At 43.6% G+C, this 17942-nt stretch overlaps 1 protein-coding gene across 3 annotated transcripts in view; it reads right to left on the reverse strand.

The window, feature by feature from the left end:
• Positions 1-17942, reverse strand: part of Atg2b (autophagy related 2B) — a 71759-nt gene that overhangs the window by 36350 nt on the left and 17467 nt on the right. For 2 of the 3 annotated variants that reach the window (XM_006516360.2, NM_029654.4), the window contains exons 6-18: positions 16709-16888; positions 14756-14852; positions 14036-14221; positions 12919-13073; positions 12727-12829; positions 11112-11373; positions 8950-9100; positions 8380-8472; positions 8079-8267; positions 4121-4394; positions 2641-2743; positions 2171-2366; positions 1493-1635 (exon numbers count right to left, since the gene is read on the reverse strand). In XM_006516360.2, coding sequence (XP_006516423.1) covers positions 1493-1635; positions 2171-2366; positions 2641-2743; positions 4121-4394; positions 8079-8267; positions 8380-8472; positions 8950-9100; positions 11112-11373; positions 12727-12829; positions 12919-13073; positions 14036-14221; positions 14756-14852; positions 16709-16888 — 2132 coding nt within the window. Of the gene's footprint in view, positions 1-1492; positions 1636-2170; positions 2367-2640; positions 2744-4120; positions 4395-8078; positions 8268-8379; positions 8473-8949; positions 9104-11111; positions 11374-12726; positions 12830-12918; positions 13074-14035; positions 14222-14755; positions 14853-16708; positions 16889-17942 lie in introns of those variants that run through there. The other variant, XM_006516361.3, reaches the window with a different exon arrangement.

The raw sequence follows: 17942 nt of genomic DNA on the forward strand, positions 1-17942 counted from the left end.
ACTTTAAAGGTGAGAGAGAACAAACTACAGAGGAAACCTCAGTCAGGTATAGTGAAGCATGCCTTCAATCCTAAGAGGCAGAAGCAGTCTCAGGCCAGCCTGGTCTACACAGCAAGTTTCAGACCAGCCAGGGCTGTACAGTGAGACCTTCTCTTGTTTAAAACAACCAACCAAACAAACAACCAAACAAACAAACAACCACTTCCAAATGACAATAGAAGACTGCTGAGGTGCTTGACAGCTTTCACTTGGCAAACTGCTATAGGGACACTCTTAACAGACGGGAGACTCGCTACCCCAGACTCATTGACTCATGAAGAAGCCACCACCTAAAGCTTAAGTGATCTCCCCACAGTTACACTGCCAAGCAGAAAAAAAGCTGGTGTTCAAGATTAGACTCAGCTCCCAAAGACACACAAAACCAAACATATACAAACATGCACACACAAACACAAATATAAACACACATAAATACAAACATACACATATACACTCTAAATCTAAATACCATAAATAAGTAGTTTAAAAACAAAATGAAAGCCTTACTTAACAAGCTACCATTTTCTTTCTCTATTCCAGTGGCCTGGTATGTGAAATCCTGTCCTGACTACTGAACTAAAGTGAACCTTGATCCACTAAGACTTACAGCCACAGGTCAGTGGGGAGACCTGGAGACCCTAAAACTCAGCACCAAGAGCTACGTGACACCAAACAAACCCAGGCAGAGGCAAAGGTCTCTGAAGACCAGGGGATGGAGAAGCTGTGACAGCTGGAGGGATGACACTAAGCAAGCACTGCCTGCCTCCTGAGGGTGCTCAAGAGCTCCCTACAGGCCTGATACTGACATGACTTAATCTTCCAAGAGGCAGATATACAAACTGGGGTGACCGTATTTCCTAGGTAGATATGTTGGAGTATTTAAATACACTAGATAAAAATTTTTGGTTACAAAAAAACCTGAGAGCCAGGCATGGTGGTGCACGCCTTTAATCCCAGTACTTGGGAGGCAGAGGCAGGCAGATTTCTGAGTTCGAGGCCAGCCTGGTCTACAAAGTGAGTTCCAGGACAGCCAGGGCTATACAAAGAAACCCTGTCTCAAAAAAAAAACCAAAACAAAAAAACCTGAGAAACCTAGCCAGTGGCTGTTGGCCTGCTATTCAAATCTCCTAATGCTCTTCACACCATTGAAAAACAGCACTTCTCAGCAGCTCGCTGACAGTCAACAGGCAGCACACAGGTTAGTGAGGTAAGCATTTCACACATCCACAACACAGGAGAACAAACATGCAGAGAACACAGTTATCAATCAATCTTGGAGTTATAAACTATACAAACAATTTATGAACTATTCTTGTTGTTTTGGCAGGTTGGGAGGTGTTGGTGGTGCTCTTTTTGACACAGTTGGGACTCTCAGCTCCACGGACACCATCAACTGCATGTTAAACAGTAGCAAAGCAGGAGCTGGAGGCTGGGTGCTGGGAGCTCCACGCACCTGTTATAGAGCTTCTCGTAGAAGCCTTTGTTGGGCAGCGTCAGGTGGATGTTGGGCAACAGGAGCTCCAGCACGTAGTGCGAGTTGCTGATGGCTTTATCCTGAAACTCCGTCATCTCCACAGGGTCTCCCGGCATCACCATCTACAACACAACAGTGTAATGTGAGACAGCACACCAAAGAAGCAACCTATGTCTAAAATAGTGGCAGCATTTTTAAAATCACTATAACATTTACTATGTGAGCAATTAAATAAAACATAACCTTTAACTAGGGAGAATATACACCAAGAAAATTAGATGACAAGAGTTACAAAGAAGTACAAAAACCACACAGATTATTCTTGTTGTTATTGCTGTTGGGGTCTTGCTGCTGGTGATGTTACTGTTGTTTACACGAGAGGGTCTTGTAATGACTCCCAATCTGGTCTCAAACTTGCAAACTTCCTGCCTCCACCTCCCAAGTGACATCCTTTCAAAAATAACTAGCCAAGTGCAGTGCACAAGCTGGAATCACACAACTCAGAAGTGAAAGCCAGAGGATCACAAGTTCAAAACCAACCTGGGACACAAAAGAAAACAGGAAGGGCAGGCGGATGGGGTGGAGAGGAAGCGGGGAAGCATCTCCCCACGGCCAAGCAGGGTAACTCCCTGCAGTGCTCGCCACGCTTCTCTTTACCTGCTCATTCTCAAACATCACTCGACGAGAGGAAAAGGGAGACGGGGCTGGCCGCCTCAGGTCACAGACATCTTTCAGGGAATGAGCCCCTCCGTCCTCCTCCTCCTGGTAGTGACCATCATTCTCTTCCTCTTCCTCGGCTGCTATTCTCTCCAAAATGGAATGCATGGCTGGTGGGTTTATTTTCAGTACCATTCTGATTGCAAAGATAATTTGAAAAATCAAGATATAAGTATAAATGGCAACATGTTTACTTTCTGCAGGTTACATAGTGAACACTGATTACATGTCGATTTGATAAGCCTGATCTATAAGTATAAAGCCCATGCCTACTGTAACCCACTTACAGACGGGTAGACTTCACGACATATAACGCAGTAAAAACAGAAAGGAAGGCCACTAGCAGTGGATTCTTACCAACTCAAAGGGTAACTTTTTGGAAATTCCATTACATCCCTACATTTGCTTACCGTGGCCAGTCAAAGTCATCTGACGATGCGGTGTCTCCATCTACTCCACCAGACACATGGAAGAACTTGACAGATGGCCCTCCCTTCTCCTCCTGGAACGACCCTATGGAACCAAGATGGCTTTACTGCCACGTGCGTTTCACGTGCTGAAGATACACCATTCTCAGCTCTGCAGTGCTTACTCATTGGTCCTAACTTAATGTGGCCTGTGCTAGGCACAATGTTAACAAATGGGCCAGTTTTTATTCACATACAATTCTTACTAGTATTGCATGTGTGAGACGCATAATTATAGTAAACATGTCTAGTCACTACCTACTGAGTACTGGTAAAGATTTCCTGGTGTGCACTTGAGGAATTAGGGAACCTCTTTCTCGCCATCTTACTCCTTTGAGGCAGAAGCATGCACTTTTTTTGTCTAAGCTGGCAGGCAGCAAGCCCCAGGGACTACCTTCTACCCACTCTTGGGCACAGGTGAGACCATGCTCAGCTTGTTATGTGGGTGTTGGTATCTGAACTTAGGTCTTCGAGGTTTTACAGCAAGTCCTCTTAACCACTGAGTCATCTCTCTAGCCCCAGTTATTTTTTCAGAGAAGAAAAGTTTACAGCTTAGAGCTACAGCTCAGAGACAGAGCAATTGTCCAGCATGTAAAACTCTGAATTCAGTCTCAGTGCGGCAGAAAAGATAAAGATAAGCTTATGCAGCTAACTGAGCAGTAAAAACATAAAGATACAAGCATACTTTGATGTGTACTTTGTATATGCATGCTAACTACTACACTGGCTTCTCCCTGCCCTTCATAACCTTCCTGTAAAACAGAAAGCTGCAGCCAACAGCAACCAGGGATGGCAGAATGCATGTAAACATCCACTCCTGAATGCCACTGGCAAATTCCCATTTAAGTATCAACAAAAACTCATCAAACTCAGAGATCAGAACAGCCCAGGGAAACTCTGACTGCTGAGGGGTGTGAGGTGAGCTGGTGACTGGAACAAGAATGCAGCAGATCTGTGTCATATTTTACCATGATGTCCCCGGAAAGGCTGTATTGTAGTGACAGAGGACTCAGGTATCATAGTTGCCTTTACCACTGTGAGCTAGGGAGACACAGCCTCTTCAGCCACAGATCAGCAGTGACAATTAATTGCTGCTGGAAAGGACAGCATGTCTGTGACCTGCATGTACAGGTCTGGCAGAGTGGTGCCCAGGCTACCCAGTCCCTATCACACACAGTAAGTGGTATTCGATGACAGAAAATGCTAACACACTCATTCCTAGATAGAAGATAAGAAGGTCACCAAAGCAAACAAGCATTGCATTATTTTGTTTTGTTTTTAATTCTCCACACAATTCTGGGAAGGGGCTATTGTTCTATTCTCTAACTGTGCTCCCAATTTTGCCATTTTAGGTTGTGAGGAGCGGTGTTCTACATGAAGTCTGCTCTGTGAACACACACGGAACAGGTGTGTTCAGTCTTACCAGATAGCTCTCGAAAAGTCAGCTCCAGTTTAGTTTGTTCTGGGGTGGATCCTCCCACGAACTCTGTCTTGGACTCCAGATCCGTAAATTCTAAATGAAGGGTCTCCTTCTGAAGTGACTTCTTAAACCAGGGTCCTCTTTCCTGGTCTGATCTTAGATCAGGAATAGGGAAGCGAACAGACAGGTGCAGGGCTGGGGTGGCAACTTGTACGGACACCCGACGGTTTGCAGGACTGTGTGAGTCATCTAGGAACACTTCCGTGAAAGCCTTGTGCTGAAACAGGATGAGGAATACTCAGCAGTTCAGTGTGCGCCATTGCCCTCCCCACGGGCCACAGCATCCACAGTTCAAACAACCCACTACCATATTAGCACAATCAAGTGCAAATGTAACAGCTACTGCCCATTCAGACCTGTTGGCAACAGCTGACTCTTCATATAAAAGTACACAAACATGAAGACAGGCACTACTGAGCCTCCCAAATCTCAGCATAAACTATAAGGAAAAGGTATAAACTAGCCTATTAACAAACTCTATAGGGTTAAATGTAAATATCTTAGCCTATATGGACGTGGCACCTGTCAATAATAAAACTGATGACCTATGGCTTAGGCAGGAAATAGGTGGGATATACAGGAGGCAGAAAGAATTCTGGAAGAGTGCCAGGTGAGGAAAATTCACCCGGGAAGATGTGATGAGACGGACACATGTTCCCCGAGCACAGGTAACCAGCCAGGTGGCAGAATGTATATTAGAATAAATGGGTTATTTTACATTATAATCTAGACAGAGAAGAATGTAGCTTTCACTACATTGAGAGTGTATGGCCAAGGTGTTAGTAAATATATTTTGAGTCTGAGTCTTATTTCTGGAAGTATGAGGCTAGAACGAAGAAGCAGATCTAACGTCTACAGTTAAAAATCACTGCTATACGCAATGGTCAAAAGCATCCATTCAAACAAAAGTTGATTTCCAATTTTCCATAAAATGTCCTCCCTCTCACATAGCTCCCTGTCATGACAGCCCGGCATGGGCTTCATGTGCTGTGCGCCCACTGGCTCTCCTCCACAGCCCTCCCTCTTCTAGCTGGTGCCCTTGCTTCTCTCAAGTTAGAAACCATGAGTTTTCATAAATCTATCTCTTCCCTGTTTGGTTTTCTAACATAAATTCCACTCTCAAATCTCCAATCAAAACTAAGGAACTCCAGGAGATGATGTAGTCATCCCAACACACCCGAGCTTGTCAGCAAATGTAAGAGACCGGCCCACAACTTAAACAACAAGAAGCAATGAAAACTAAGGAAGGAATGCTGCTCCAACACCAGGAACCAAGGGCAAAACTGTGCCTGCGGGCATGCATTGCTGCACTGCTCTGCCCACTACAGCCGCCTGCTAGCCTGCGGGCACGCACTGCTGCACTGCTCTGCCCACTACAGCCGCCTGCTAGCCTGGGACTGGTCCTGGTCCTACAGACCAACACTGCAGCCACCGAGCCCCAGTGTAGTTCCAAGTCCACACTGCATACTGGACCCCGACAAGAGTGACACAGTGGCGCAGTGTCAGCCCCGCTCTCCACAGCACTCCTGGGCTGACTGACACAGTGAGGCGCAGTGTCAGCACCACTCTCCACAGCACTCCTGGGCTGACACAGTGACGCAGTGTCAGCCCCGCTCTCCACAGCGCTCCTGGGCTGACACAGTGACGCAGTGTCAGCCCCGCTCTCCACAGCGCTCCTGGGCTGACACAGTGACGCAGTGTCAGCCCCGCTCTCCACAGCGCTCCTGGGCTGCCTGGTCTTCCCTTCCACCTGGGTCATGTTTATGAAATGAAACTTTGAGTGTGTTACAGGACATTTCAAAATCCAAAGAAAGAAATCTGACCCCACTGCGCCACATGTTGTCAGCTCCCTGTCTAACCTTTCTTCTGTGTGTGACTTTCCTGTCTAGATTCCGTCTAACAGCAATCTAAGGGAAACCAGAGTGCCACGTGCCTGGAATTCCCATACAGCTGATACCACGCCGCAATCCTGTTAGGAGTGAACAACTGACCTCACTATTATCAGTGCATAGTGGGGTAGAGAGAGAAGGCAAAAGCTCAGATCACCAGGCAGGCGGCACTGTGCACATCTTTAATCCCAGCACCCAGGAGCCAGAGACAGGCAGATCAAATCATCCTTGACTAAATATAAAGTTCCAGGTTAGAACTGTGAGAGAAACGTAGAAGTCATTGCTATGTTAGGTATGGCGGTGCACGCCTTTGATGTCAGTCCTCGGAGGCAGAGGAGGGGGATTTCTGCGAATCTGAGGCCAGCCTGGTCTACATATGTAAGGACCTGTCTCAAAAAGTAAAAAGAAGAAAAACAATTTTTAGATAAAAATAATTTTTAAATATCTAATTTTTACTATTATGAATAATATTGCTCTCGTATAGTCAATTTAATGTATTAGGACCTTTCTCATAATAATTCCCCCAATAAGCATATTTGCTGAGTCCAGCATGCTCTTTGTAGGGTCAGAATGACATGGTTCCTGCCCTTGTGACAGGGCCAGCCAGTGTGAGCCACCATGAATGTCAGATGTTGATGGCTGCTGTGGGTTTAAAGCTTATATAATAATGTACATATTTTCACGGTCGGTCCTCAGAGGAATCCTCCCAGTTAACATTAATGATTCCATGATAATCAGAGACAGCATGAGTCTGGGAGGCAAAGGTGTGGCTAATGTGTCAGCCAAATGGTAAACACTGGGACCTTCAGGACAGCGCTTAAGGCTGTGGAAAAGAACTCTTAAAACATCATGAGTTTGAAAATACAGAATTTCTTAACTATCCAAAAACATAAGGATGAAATATAAGTTCTATAAGGGGCTTCACAGGCCTAAATGAGCAGAGGCAGCTGCACTATGAGCCAGCGTGTCAGAAAGATACTAAGGAAGGGGATAAAAAGATGTAGGGAGTGGTGATGCAAGGAAGATCCCAAGGCTGAAGTCCTGGATTGCTGATTTGTGGGATGATGAAGAGGGAAGCCAGAGTAAGTAACTGACCTGATATGTAAATGAAAACACTGACCTTTTGGTCCAGTGAGATGAGCTAGCATAAGGCGGACAGCAGTTCCTTTTTGGAATATTTCTCTAGCAAGAACTGAGCTATCTGAACTCTGAAGAGTACAAAGCTCTTCAAGAACTTTTCCTAGGAGGATTTCTGAGCTCTTTTAGAATCTTCTTTCTAATAAGATGCCAAGAATTAGGCGGGGCAGTGGTGACGCACGCCTTTAATCCCAGCACTTGGGAGGCAGAGGCAGGCAGATTTCTGAGTTCGTGGCCAGCCTGGTCTACAGAGTGAGTTCCAGGACAGCCAGGGCTACACAGAGAAACCCTGTCTCGGAGGGGAAAAAAAAAATCCCAAGAATTACTTAAAAGCTAAACACAGCCCTTTTAGAACTTTTTTCCAACTTTCTGATTTTGATGGGAAAACCCAAGAATTACTTTTAGAATTTCTCTAACAGGTCTTCTGACTTGGTTGGAAAAATCCAAGAACTTTTTATAGCAACTTTTCTGGCTTTGGTCAGAAAATCCATGAGCTATCCCTATCCAGAGAGCTTTTAGTAATAATTTTTACTAGTAGAGTGAGTTGTACCAACCAGAGAGAGCTGTCTCAAGCAAAAAGCTAGATGTGTCAACCAGAGAGTTTTTTAGGATAGCAAGAAAAAGCTGTCTAAAGCAGAGCAGAAAAGAGAGAAAACAGTGTGAAACGTTGTCTTGATCGGTCGAGCAGCCTTCAGAGCCAAGAGCTATCTACAGAGAGCTGTCTAGGGAGCCATCTCAAGCAGAACACAGGCCATCAGCTTGGACCCATGATTTGACTTGAATAGTCTGTCATCGTCTCAGAACCCCTCTCCAAGCTGAGGCTGGTCCTTGGTACAAATTAATTGTGCTTAAGGTACCACTTTCTGCACACTTACCAAACTAATATGCTTGTTATAGGACGCATACATGTGCGAGGCCATCATCTCCACGGTAGTGAGTTTCTGAGGTTGAAGCAAGGAATTTAACCTATCCACAATACTGATATCCAGCTCGCAACACACGGGGTTTAATTTAATTTGTAATTCTGCCTTTTGAGGAACTGAACTAAGTCTTGCTTGATTACCCTTTTAAAAAAAAAGCACAATATAATTATTAATAAAATGGTAAAACTAGGTTAAAAACTGACAAAATAAAGGTCAAACAACAAGAGAAGTGGTGGCCACACAGGCCTCTCACCTGGGGTCCTCTAGTCTCTGAGTGTTTATAGTGAAGCTGAAGACAAACGGGAAGGTGGGCATCCGTCCCTTCTTTGGAATGGAACGTTAGAAGCTTAAAGACAAGGATGAAGATGGGTTTCAGCTAGGACAGTAAGCTGAAGTCAATCACCTAAACCCAGCATATTAGACTGAACTCAACCATGCAGACCACAGGAGCTGTGTAGGTGAGACAGGCTTGCTGCAGTCACAGCAGCCAGCGCCACCCAAGCTGCCAAGTGCTGTGAAACTCAGCGCCTCATCTGCAGAGTGCAGGCGAGGGTTCAAACACTCAGTCCCTAAGAGAACACTTTGAAAACAAAATAAACTAACAGCCCACACATAACCTGTCTGCCTCCTCAGATAACTCTCCTTTCATTTAAAATGTTTGCTAACATAGTTTAAAATGTTTCAATAACCTCAAAGATAAAAAAAAAGCACTAACACACTTCATGATGCTGGCACATTTTAAAGAAAAATATTGTTGTTCACTGAATTCCTTTAAAAAGCAAAACAAATCTAAAAAGCCCTCCAAAGGTGGTCCAGCATTTACCTCGGTGTAGTGAGAAGGGACAGAATGACAATCTGTTGGAAACAGACACTCCAAAAACTCCATTTGCCCAACGGACATGTCGGTGCTAAAGTGCCGGGAAGCTGACCTTTGTCTCTGCTCATAGGACACTTTGATGCCAGTACCTATAAACCTATCACAAAAGAAGCATTTAAGGGTCTCTACATGCTTCTAAATTAAACAACACAGCACAAACAAGCAAATGTTAGTAGTATACAATATTACATATTACTATATGATATATTATTATAAGAATTAATAACAACTACTCTAACAAGTCCAAGCCGTGATCATTATTAATATTCCTAACGTCCTGAGCTTCCCACTTGCTACTCTGTAACAGCACTACTATGGTACACCTCCCAGGATGCCTGCACTGCCCAACAATGCCCTTCTTTCTTCCATATTCCAAGCTTATACTGCAGTGGATAAAATATCTCAGATCTGCCCAGGCACGGCGGCACACACATGCCTTTAATGCCAGCACTTTGGAGGCACAGGCAGATGGATCTCTACAAGTTTTGAGGCCAGTCGAGTACATACCAAGTTCCAGGCCAGGCAAGGTTACAAGGTAAGACTCTGTCTTAAAACAAAATAACTTCTTTAAAAAAAAATTCAGAACTGTAAAATGTATGAAATGGCTCCTTAAAACAATCTAAAAAATAAAAACATCGTTCAAGCTGGGCGTGGTGTGAACACTGAAATCTCAGGAGTCTGGAGACAAGGCAGGAAGACCACTGTTTCTGAGAGTCGAATGTCTCCAAAGCCAAGGAACAAAAATCATGCACTAATTTTTTAAAACTTCAGTTGATAGGTTCACAGTTTTTTTGGTCATATTTTCTACCAGAAGCTGTTTCGAACTCTAACAAAACTGAGGGGAAGTGTTTTTATACTTTTATTAGAAGTACTATGGTCCTGGGCTGGAGAGAGGTCTCATCGGGTAAGAGCACCGACTGCTCCTCTGAAGGTCCTGAGTTCAAGTCCCAGCAACCACATGATGGATGGCTCACAAACATCTACAGTGAGATCTGACTCCCTCTTCTGGAGTGTCTGAAGACAGCTACAGTGTACTTAAATATGATAAATAAATCTTTAAAAAAAAAAAAGAAGAAGCAGCACTATGGTCTATAACCTATAGACTGTCTTTGGATGGGAGTCAAAAACTACTTCAGATGTTAAGTTTGACTCCAGAAAACTTACCTAAAAAACCTCAGGCTAGGGCTAAGGGTTCAGCTCAGCTGCAGAGCGCCAGCCTCGCACACATGAAGCCCTGCTTCAGCCCCCAGCACTACCTAAAACCAAGCATGCTGGCTCACATCTACCACGTCAGGAGGCAGGAGCAAGAGGGCTGGCTTGAACCCAAGGTTGGCTTTGGCTGCCTCAAAGGTTGAGACCAGACTACATTGCATCATGAGATCCTGTCACCAAAAACAAATTTTATTTGTCCAGAGATTATACAAATATCACTCTTTTTATAGACCCCATACATATTAAAATACACAGTACTGGGGCTGGAAAGCTAGCTCAGTGATTAAGATTAAATACAGGCTATTCCAGGAGATCTAGGTTCAAACCCCAGCACCCACGTGGCAGCTCACAACTATCCATACACATACAGCCATAGACATAAAAATAAAAGTTTTATATACACACACAGCATTTGCATGCTAACCCTATACTGCTGGTTCGATTAGCTCATCTATTAGGTCTCATTAGGAAGGCCCATGGCTCTAAGAATCAGCAGAAACTGAAGCATGCAAACTCGGCCCAGGCTTGGTAACTCCCACCTCATGGCCTAGCAGGGCCTTTCCCAAGCTCTCCCTCATCAGTCCCAGCCTCACTACCACCATCACCTCTGTCACTGCCAGGGCCAAAAAGAACCATCCCATAATTTGAACAGTGATGGCAAGGATGAGAGCAAAATGTAGTCACACAAACTTGGCAAGGACAGGGAGGGAGCTGCAAACTACCCAGCTCTGCGGCTGCGCTGTTCTCACACTACACCATTGAAGGAGACCCTACGGATCATCTCTGTAGTACTGTAGTGACTGTTAGCCATTAAAAACCAATGCAGAAAGGCAAACAGATGCAAAAGCGCGTATTTGGTTCTTTACGAAGTAGCTTTAGTAATCATGAGAGTTCACCTAAGGTGATCGTGTGAACAAGCTTCGGCAAAGACTGCTCGGAAAGACTTAAAGTCTCCCGTCGAAAATATTGCTGGGTCCATCTTTTCTACACAGGAGAAGAAATCGGTGGCCATGCGTGTCAATGGGTTGACGTTCAGAGACGTTTCCGCTGGAGACAAAGGATCGATGTGAAGCACGGAGACGGAGAATATGCCGAGAGCCAGCCTGCAGATAAACTCAGGTCTGGATTCATCCACTGAAGCAGACCTAGAGGAGAGAGCTGAGACACATGAAGCTATGAGTCAGAATGGCAAGAGCAGCCAGAGGCACAGCAGGCATCTTAAATAGACTGCTACCTGCTGCATCTGCCATGCAGGATTCTTGTACCTGAAGTACGAGAGTCCACCTCACTAAGGAAAAATGTGTGGACACATGTTTTGTACTATAAAACTGTGTGAGAAAAACAAAAACAAAACAAACAAAAAAAACCCAAAAAAACAAGATTAGCCAAAATCTGCACGCCAAACTCTCCATTGAGATTAGTTCAGTTAAATATTGAGGAATAAGGTTCGAGAGTGCAAAACAGTGGAAAAGCACTGCCCGGCATGCTCAAAATACTAAGTTCAATACCCAATTCTGGGAAGGGAATGCAGAATCAAAATTAAAACTTTCTTTTAAACAATACAGAAGCAGTGAAGAAACAACTCAGCGAGCTAGTGTATAATGATGGAGCAATGGCTGGGCACTGTCAAGTTTTTATGTCCAACGTGACAGCCACATGCACTTGCATTGCATGCACACATAAGCACACACACACATTCACACACAAAAATATACATAAAAATATACATAAACATGTATGTAAACACACATGTGCACAATATGGTTACACATATAAACACGTGTATGCACATGCATATATACTGTGCGCACACACACACATACATACACCATACACGTATAGGCACACATGAATGCACACATATCACACAAACATACAGGCATATATATACATATATACACACACACATGTGCACACATATATAACAACACAAATCAGATAGTTGACTGAAAGTTTAAAATTGCAATGATGTAAAACCTATTGTATATTTCCCCATAATATCCATATATTTAAATATATATATAAAAAATGTAACGAGAACCAGGCATAGTGGTGCACACCTAGTAACCTAGAACTCAGGAGGTGGAGGAGTTCAGGTGAGACCAAAGCTAGGCAGCCTGAGCTACATGAGACCCTATCTCAAAAACAAAAATGGGATATAATGAATAAGTAACTATTTTTAAATATTTTTCAATGAATTGTCCAATTATTCTTTCCTTCCTAAACTTTGTGACTCTCCTTGGCTAAAAGAAAACTTATGAAAGACACACACATGGAATGTGATAGAAAGAGTGCAGCTTGCCATGGGCAAGCCCTGGGTACACACCCCAGGAGCACAGGAAAAGAAGTACTGATAAATAGATGATAAAGACAGATAGATAGATACATAAAGGTAGGTAGACAGACAGACAGAGAGAGAGAGACATATCAGATGTCTATTCTGAAAGGAGGGAGAGAAAACTGGCAAAATACATCTCCTTTACATTTTCAAAGCTTCCAGTGGAAACTAACCAGCTTTTTGTAAAGATGCCGGGTGCACCACGTCAGACTGGAATGCTGGCCCTCTGACTGGCTGTTCTTTGTGGTCGGCAAACTCTCCCCAAGTTGGCTGAAGCTACAAAAGATTAGTTTTAAGTCCATGAATAAAGGCGAGGACCTTAGCAGCAGCGTTTTAAGCTGAGAAGAAAAGAAGGAATACTATACCACAGTGGCGCTTAGCGGGGACCCTGCGGGTGTGTTGGTGTATGTACTCGTCAGCGACAGCTCCAGGTCCATGTGTGGTGGGTCCCCAAGGGGTGGAAGAGAGGACAGACTGTGAGACATGTCCATGTCGGCCATGGAGAAGAAAACTTCTTCCTCTGGAGAGAAATATACCTTGTCATTGATGACACAATCCCCCAATGCGCACGTTCAAGTCATTTAGTCACTTACAGAACCTTCCTTCCAGTTATCTGAGACACAGCTGTACAGCTCTGCTACAGGAAGAACATGCCTGCACATGGCCCTTAGCAGCACAGTAAACATGCAATGGCACACAGTCACAAAAGTGTTTCCTGGGTTTATATAACATGCAGCAATACAACAGATTTTTAGTTGTCATATAGCAACTGAGAAGTTGAAATTCAGATTTTCAAATGGCATCAGCTCACATGGGGCCCTGGGTTTCGTCTCCAGCACCAAACTGTAAATAGTGAAATTGTGTAACTGCACTGCAGTCTGGTTTCTCATGGATGAGAAGGAGGGACCAGAGACAGTTAGGACTCTACTGGCAGTTCAGTGCCTTCTCTCTGGTGACTGTCTGACCATCATACAAATCAAACTCCTGTCTACAGGTTCTTTGAGTAGGCTTGAATTTTTTTATTTGGTTCAACATTTTACATTTCAACAGCTTCTTCCTACTTACATCCACAGTGTCCATACAGTCTGAAACCCCTATAACATAAAGCAGGCTGGGTGACAGACCAACAAGACAGGTCAGTCATGCTTCCTACTTAAGGGAGTCCGCTGCACACAGGTGCGCACACACACACTCAGGTGAGTGCACACTAAGATGACAGGTGTCCCCAAACTTTATGTCTGGATCTACAATTTACACACTGACTCCCTTAGGGACAATGCCATCACTTTCAAGACCACCTATACCCTTGAAAATGGTAGCATGGTGCCCACAGCTGTGCATGTGAGCCAACAAACCAGAACCAATGTCGTCACTGAAGGTCTTCTGTTCTCCACTGCAAGTGATTTCTCTTAGAAGCCAAATCAAGTCTAATTCCACACAAGGGAAAATGCAGGTCTAGTCTTGACTGCCCGAGCTGCTTACCACGGCTAGAAGGTGTACGAGCTGTTTCTGTCTCATAGAAGCTCTTCTCAGAAGACACACCCATAGAGAGGGAATCTTTCCTCAGATAATACCGGTTTAATTCCATCTGAATTCTGTACTCATCTTCCTGCTGCATGGGTCGATTTTTCCTGTCTTTATTAGCCAGCCCTATTTTGCTAGAATTTTCTACAAGTATATAAAAGGAAAGCAAAATTAAATTCATATTTAGATACGTAAGCATTTCTTTCCCAAACCCCACTTATCCAATACCAATGGCAATGTGACCATACTAGCAGAAAACCACTATCCTATCAACCAGAGGTCTAAGCAACAGTTTTAAGCAAGTAGCCAAGAACCTACACTCTTACCTCTAGAAAATATGAGTATCTAAAAATAATGTGTGTGCTACCCACTGTGTACAAAAATTACATGGTTTTTTTCTGGTTATATGAGGTATATGAAATATCAAATGCAATGTTCTCCAACCAAAGATACAGGTCAAAATAATTTTTAAAATGAATGTAACACAAATAATCTAAATGCAAATCCAAACCATAATACAATATAAAAGATCTAATCCAATAAAGTAACCAGGATATCTACTTAAAATATACCTTTAATGTCACATACCCCAAAAAAATACAAATTCATCTATGTTCTATATTTTCTCTTAAGAGTTTCAAGAATTACAGGATATAATCGCAGCAGAGCCATACTTGCCTGGTCCAGCAATAGCTGCTAACATATCCAGAAGGAGGTGTACCTGCCTCGGTGACAGGAATAGATGAAAGGAGTCTATCTGTCCATCGACATCCAACTTAAAAACACAAGAACAGTTGAGAATAAATAAATAGGTCACAAGCTCATTGTCAGGAACTGGGGAGAGGTTATGGCGCTGAGATAAGCATCGCCTTTGGTCTTCAGCAGCTTCACCTCACACAGTTAATCCACACAATCTCAATAAAAGAGCATAAAGACCTGCAACGTTGCTGCAGGAAGGAAAAGCCTAAGGTATTCCACATGAGCAAGTCCAGCACCATACGGGCAGTCTGCCTTGCCTGTCTCTACATCTTCTGGAGACCAGAGAGCACAGCAAGAACACAGCACTCATCACCCTCCAGAACAACCAAATCCTCAGAGCCGATTTAGTCAGAGTCTGGAAGCCCAGTTAAGCCGCATGGAGGCTGCACAGCCAGCCTCAAGGATGCCTGTGGGGCTGCAGCCTGCCTTCTGCACACAGGCTGGAAGGCACAGCTGACACCCAGACAGAAAGCAGTGCTAATGGGCCCTTCCCTCCTTGTTCCCTGTACACACTTTTCCCTCACATCTGTCTCATTATGTCTGGTGAGCGCCGAGCCATTACCCAGCCCCTACTCTCTAGTTATTACTATTTCTGTATTACAAACAAGGAAACAAACAGATCCACAGAGCAAAGACCACACAGCTCCTCAGGCAGAGCTGAACCTAAGAGACACAAATGCAAAGGCTCTACCCCTCCGCAGCAAGGCTGTCCATGGCACTCCTCAGTGTTTGCTGACACCCAGCCCACATCCATAAGTGAGGCAGGGCAGAGTGGGCAAATGTGTTACTGAACAACTTTGTTTCTTGGATTAAATCCCACTCTGGGTTGTAGTAGAGTGGAAAATCAGGTGTTTCGTTTCTAACTGTCATAGAAATACTTCATTATTGGTACATTCTTAATTTGGAATTCAAAGAACAAAGCACTCACTGCTTTCTTTTGAAAATATAGAACACTGAAAATAATAACTAAGAATTTTTCAATTCTGTAATGTGGTAACAAATTTTTCTAAATTCAAACAGAACTTTCCCCAAACACCCACTGAAACTAAATGTGTAAGATGCAACAGACCCCAGAGGCAACGCTCTCAGGTATCAGAGCATACACTCTTGAAAGACACCTAAACACACAGCTTAGAGACTCAGGTTTAAGGAACACTGGAAGAGACTATAAAGTTCTAATCTGGCATGGTGCCCATTACGATCACTCTGAGTTACGATTTCCAAGCTCTATGCTGCCCAACGCTGATCTCCAGAACTTAATGTTTCCATATAATACTCATTTATTTACATTTAACAAAATATACATAAATACTCAAGTAACTGTAAAAACATTAATGTACAGACAAGAATAACTGTGTCTCCAAATACTCAAGACTGGCTGGAAGTGGAACACAATGTCACCACACAAAAGTGGTACGTGTTCCTCTGTCCCTTAATATGCAGAACTCTAAAAGCAACACAGAGAATAGTTACACAAATCTTTACATCTTAAAAATCAAAGCTTACAAATGTAAAGAACTGTGTCTAGCCAAAAGAGAACCAGGAAAGTTTCTTTAAGAAATGGCACGTGTGCTCCCCAAAGACATACATGAGCTGGTTTCCCAAGGATGTTGCCACAGCAGGGCAGTCCCTGCAGCATTTACAGCTAACTACCTACAGTATCTGCTCCATTAACAACCCCTTAGAAGCCAACAAGGGAAAGACCTGATAAAGGACTTCTTAAGAGAGAGAGAAATTCATAAAAAGGCAGGAAAATTCGGGACAGAACACTGACAGTGAAGATAGACACTCGCTTGCCCACGGCAACCAATCACCATACATCCTATAGACTAAATACCTCAAGTTTGGTAGAAGCAACAAAACAATACTAACCTTGGCTCCTGGAAGCACTTCATTCTGTTTTAAAGTGAGACTCAACTCCAGCCTGCCCAGTAGCCTTCCAATCTGCACTGGATCCGAGGGTGCGATCTCCGGTAACGTTCTAGTTAGTTGTGGGTGTGGCTCATAAACAATTTTGGGGTTCCAGCTAGGTGACAGCTTTGGCTCAGTTTCCTATAATAAGGGAATAAAAGGAAAGTAACCATTTAAAACACTTTAGCATAAATAATTCAGGGTATGAGGTATAAAGATCGTCTTGAGAATAAACACTTAGCCCAGTGCTGGTGGCACATGCTTTAATCCAGAGGCAGCTGGTCGCTGTGAGTTCAAGGTCAGTCTGGCCTACAGATCAGAGTTCCCAAACAGCCAAAGCTACACAAAGAAATATCTTGAAATCCCCAAAACAAAAACAAAAGAAAATGAAGTATTTGGCAAAACTGCATCATTACATTGGGCAAAGCCTTGCATTGTAGCTAAAATGAAGCAATATCGTGTTAACATAGCACCCAGAAATAAAAACAAAACATGGAAATACTTTACTGAAACAGAACAGAGCTAGCAAGATGGCCCAGTGGGAAAAGCACTTGCTCCTACCTGGTGCCTGAGTCAAGTCCTATAGAGCACATGACCATGGGAGAACTGACTCAGCTGTCTTCAGATCGCCACACACATGTCCATAAATACAGTACACACAAGTTCGTGTGTGTGTGCATGTATACATGCATACAATTATTTATTCAAATAATACACAATGTAAGTAAGAAAATCAAACCAATGTGGAAATAACACCTGTAATCCCAGCATTCAGGAGGTTGAGACTGGAAATCACTAGTCTGAGACCAACCTGAGCCACACATTGACAAAGTGAGAGACTATATCTCAATAAATACATATAGACAAGTGCATGCACACGCGTGTGCACACACAGAAGAAGAGAGAGAGAGAGAGAGAGAGAGAGCCCTCCCCAAAAAACTGACTTGTGAAACAAAAGGCAAATTATAGAAGTACTTATAAAAGTAACTTATAAAAGAATGCTGTGCTCAGCAAAGAATGAAGACCTCTTAATGACGGGAAAGGTATGGTTCTTGTGCTAATGCTCGCTAGGACAGGCATTTGTCATGGAAGGGAACGGTGCTTCTGAATGAGAAAGGCTGGGCACTGCATGACGTGTCCAGTTGAGTGGCATTACAAGAAGCGACTTAAGGAAGGAAGGGTTCCCTCCAGCCCA

This window comes from Mus musculus, chromosome 12, assembly GCF_000001635.26.
Source record: "Mus musculus strain C57BL/6J chromosome 12, GRCm38.p6 C57BL/6J".
Lineage (NCBI taxonomy): Eukaryota > Metazoa > Chordata > Mammalia > Rodentia > Muridae > Mus > Mus musculus.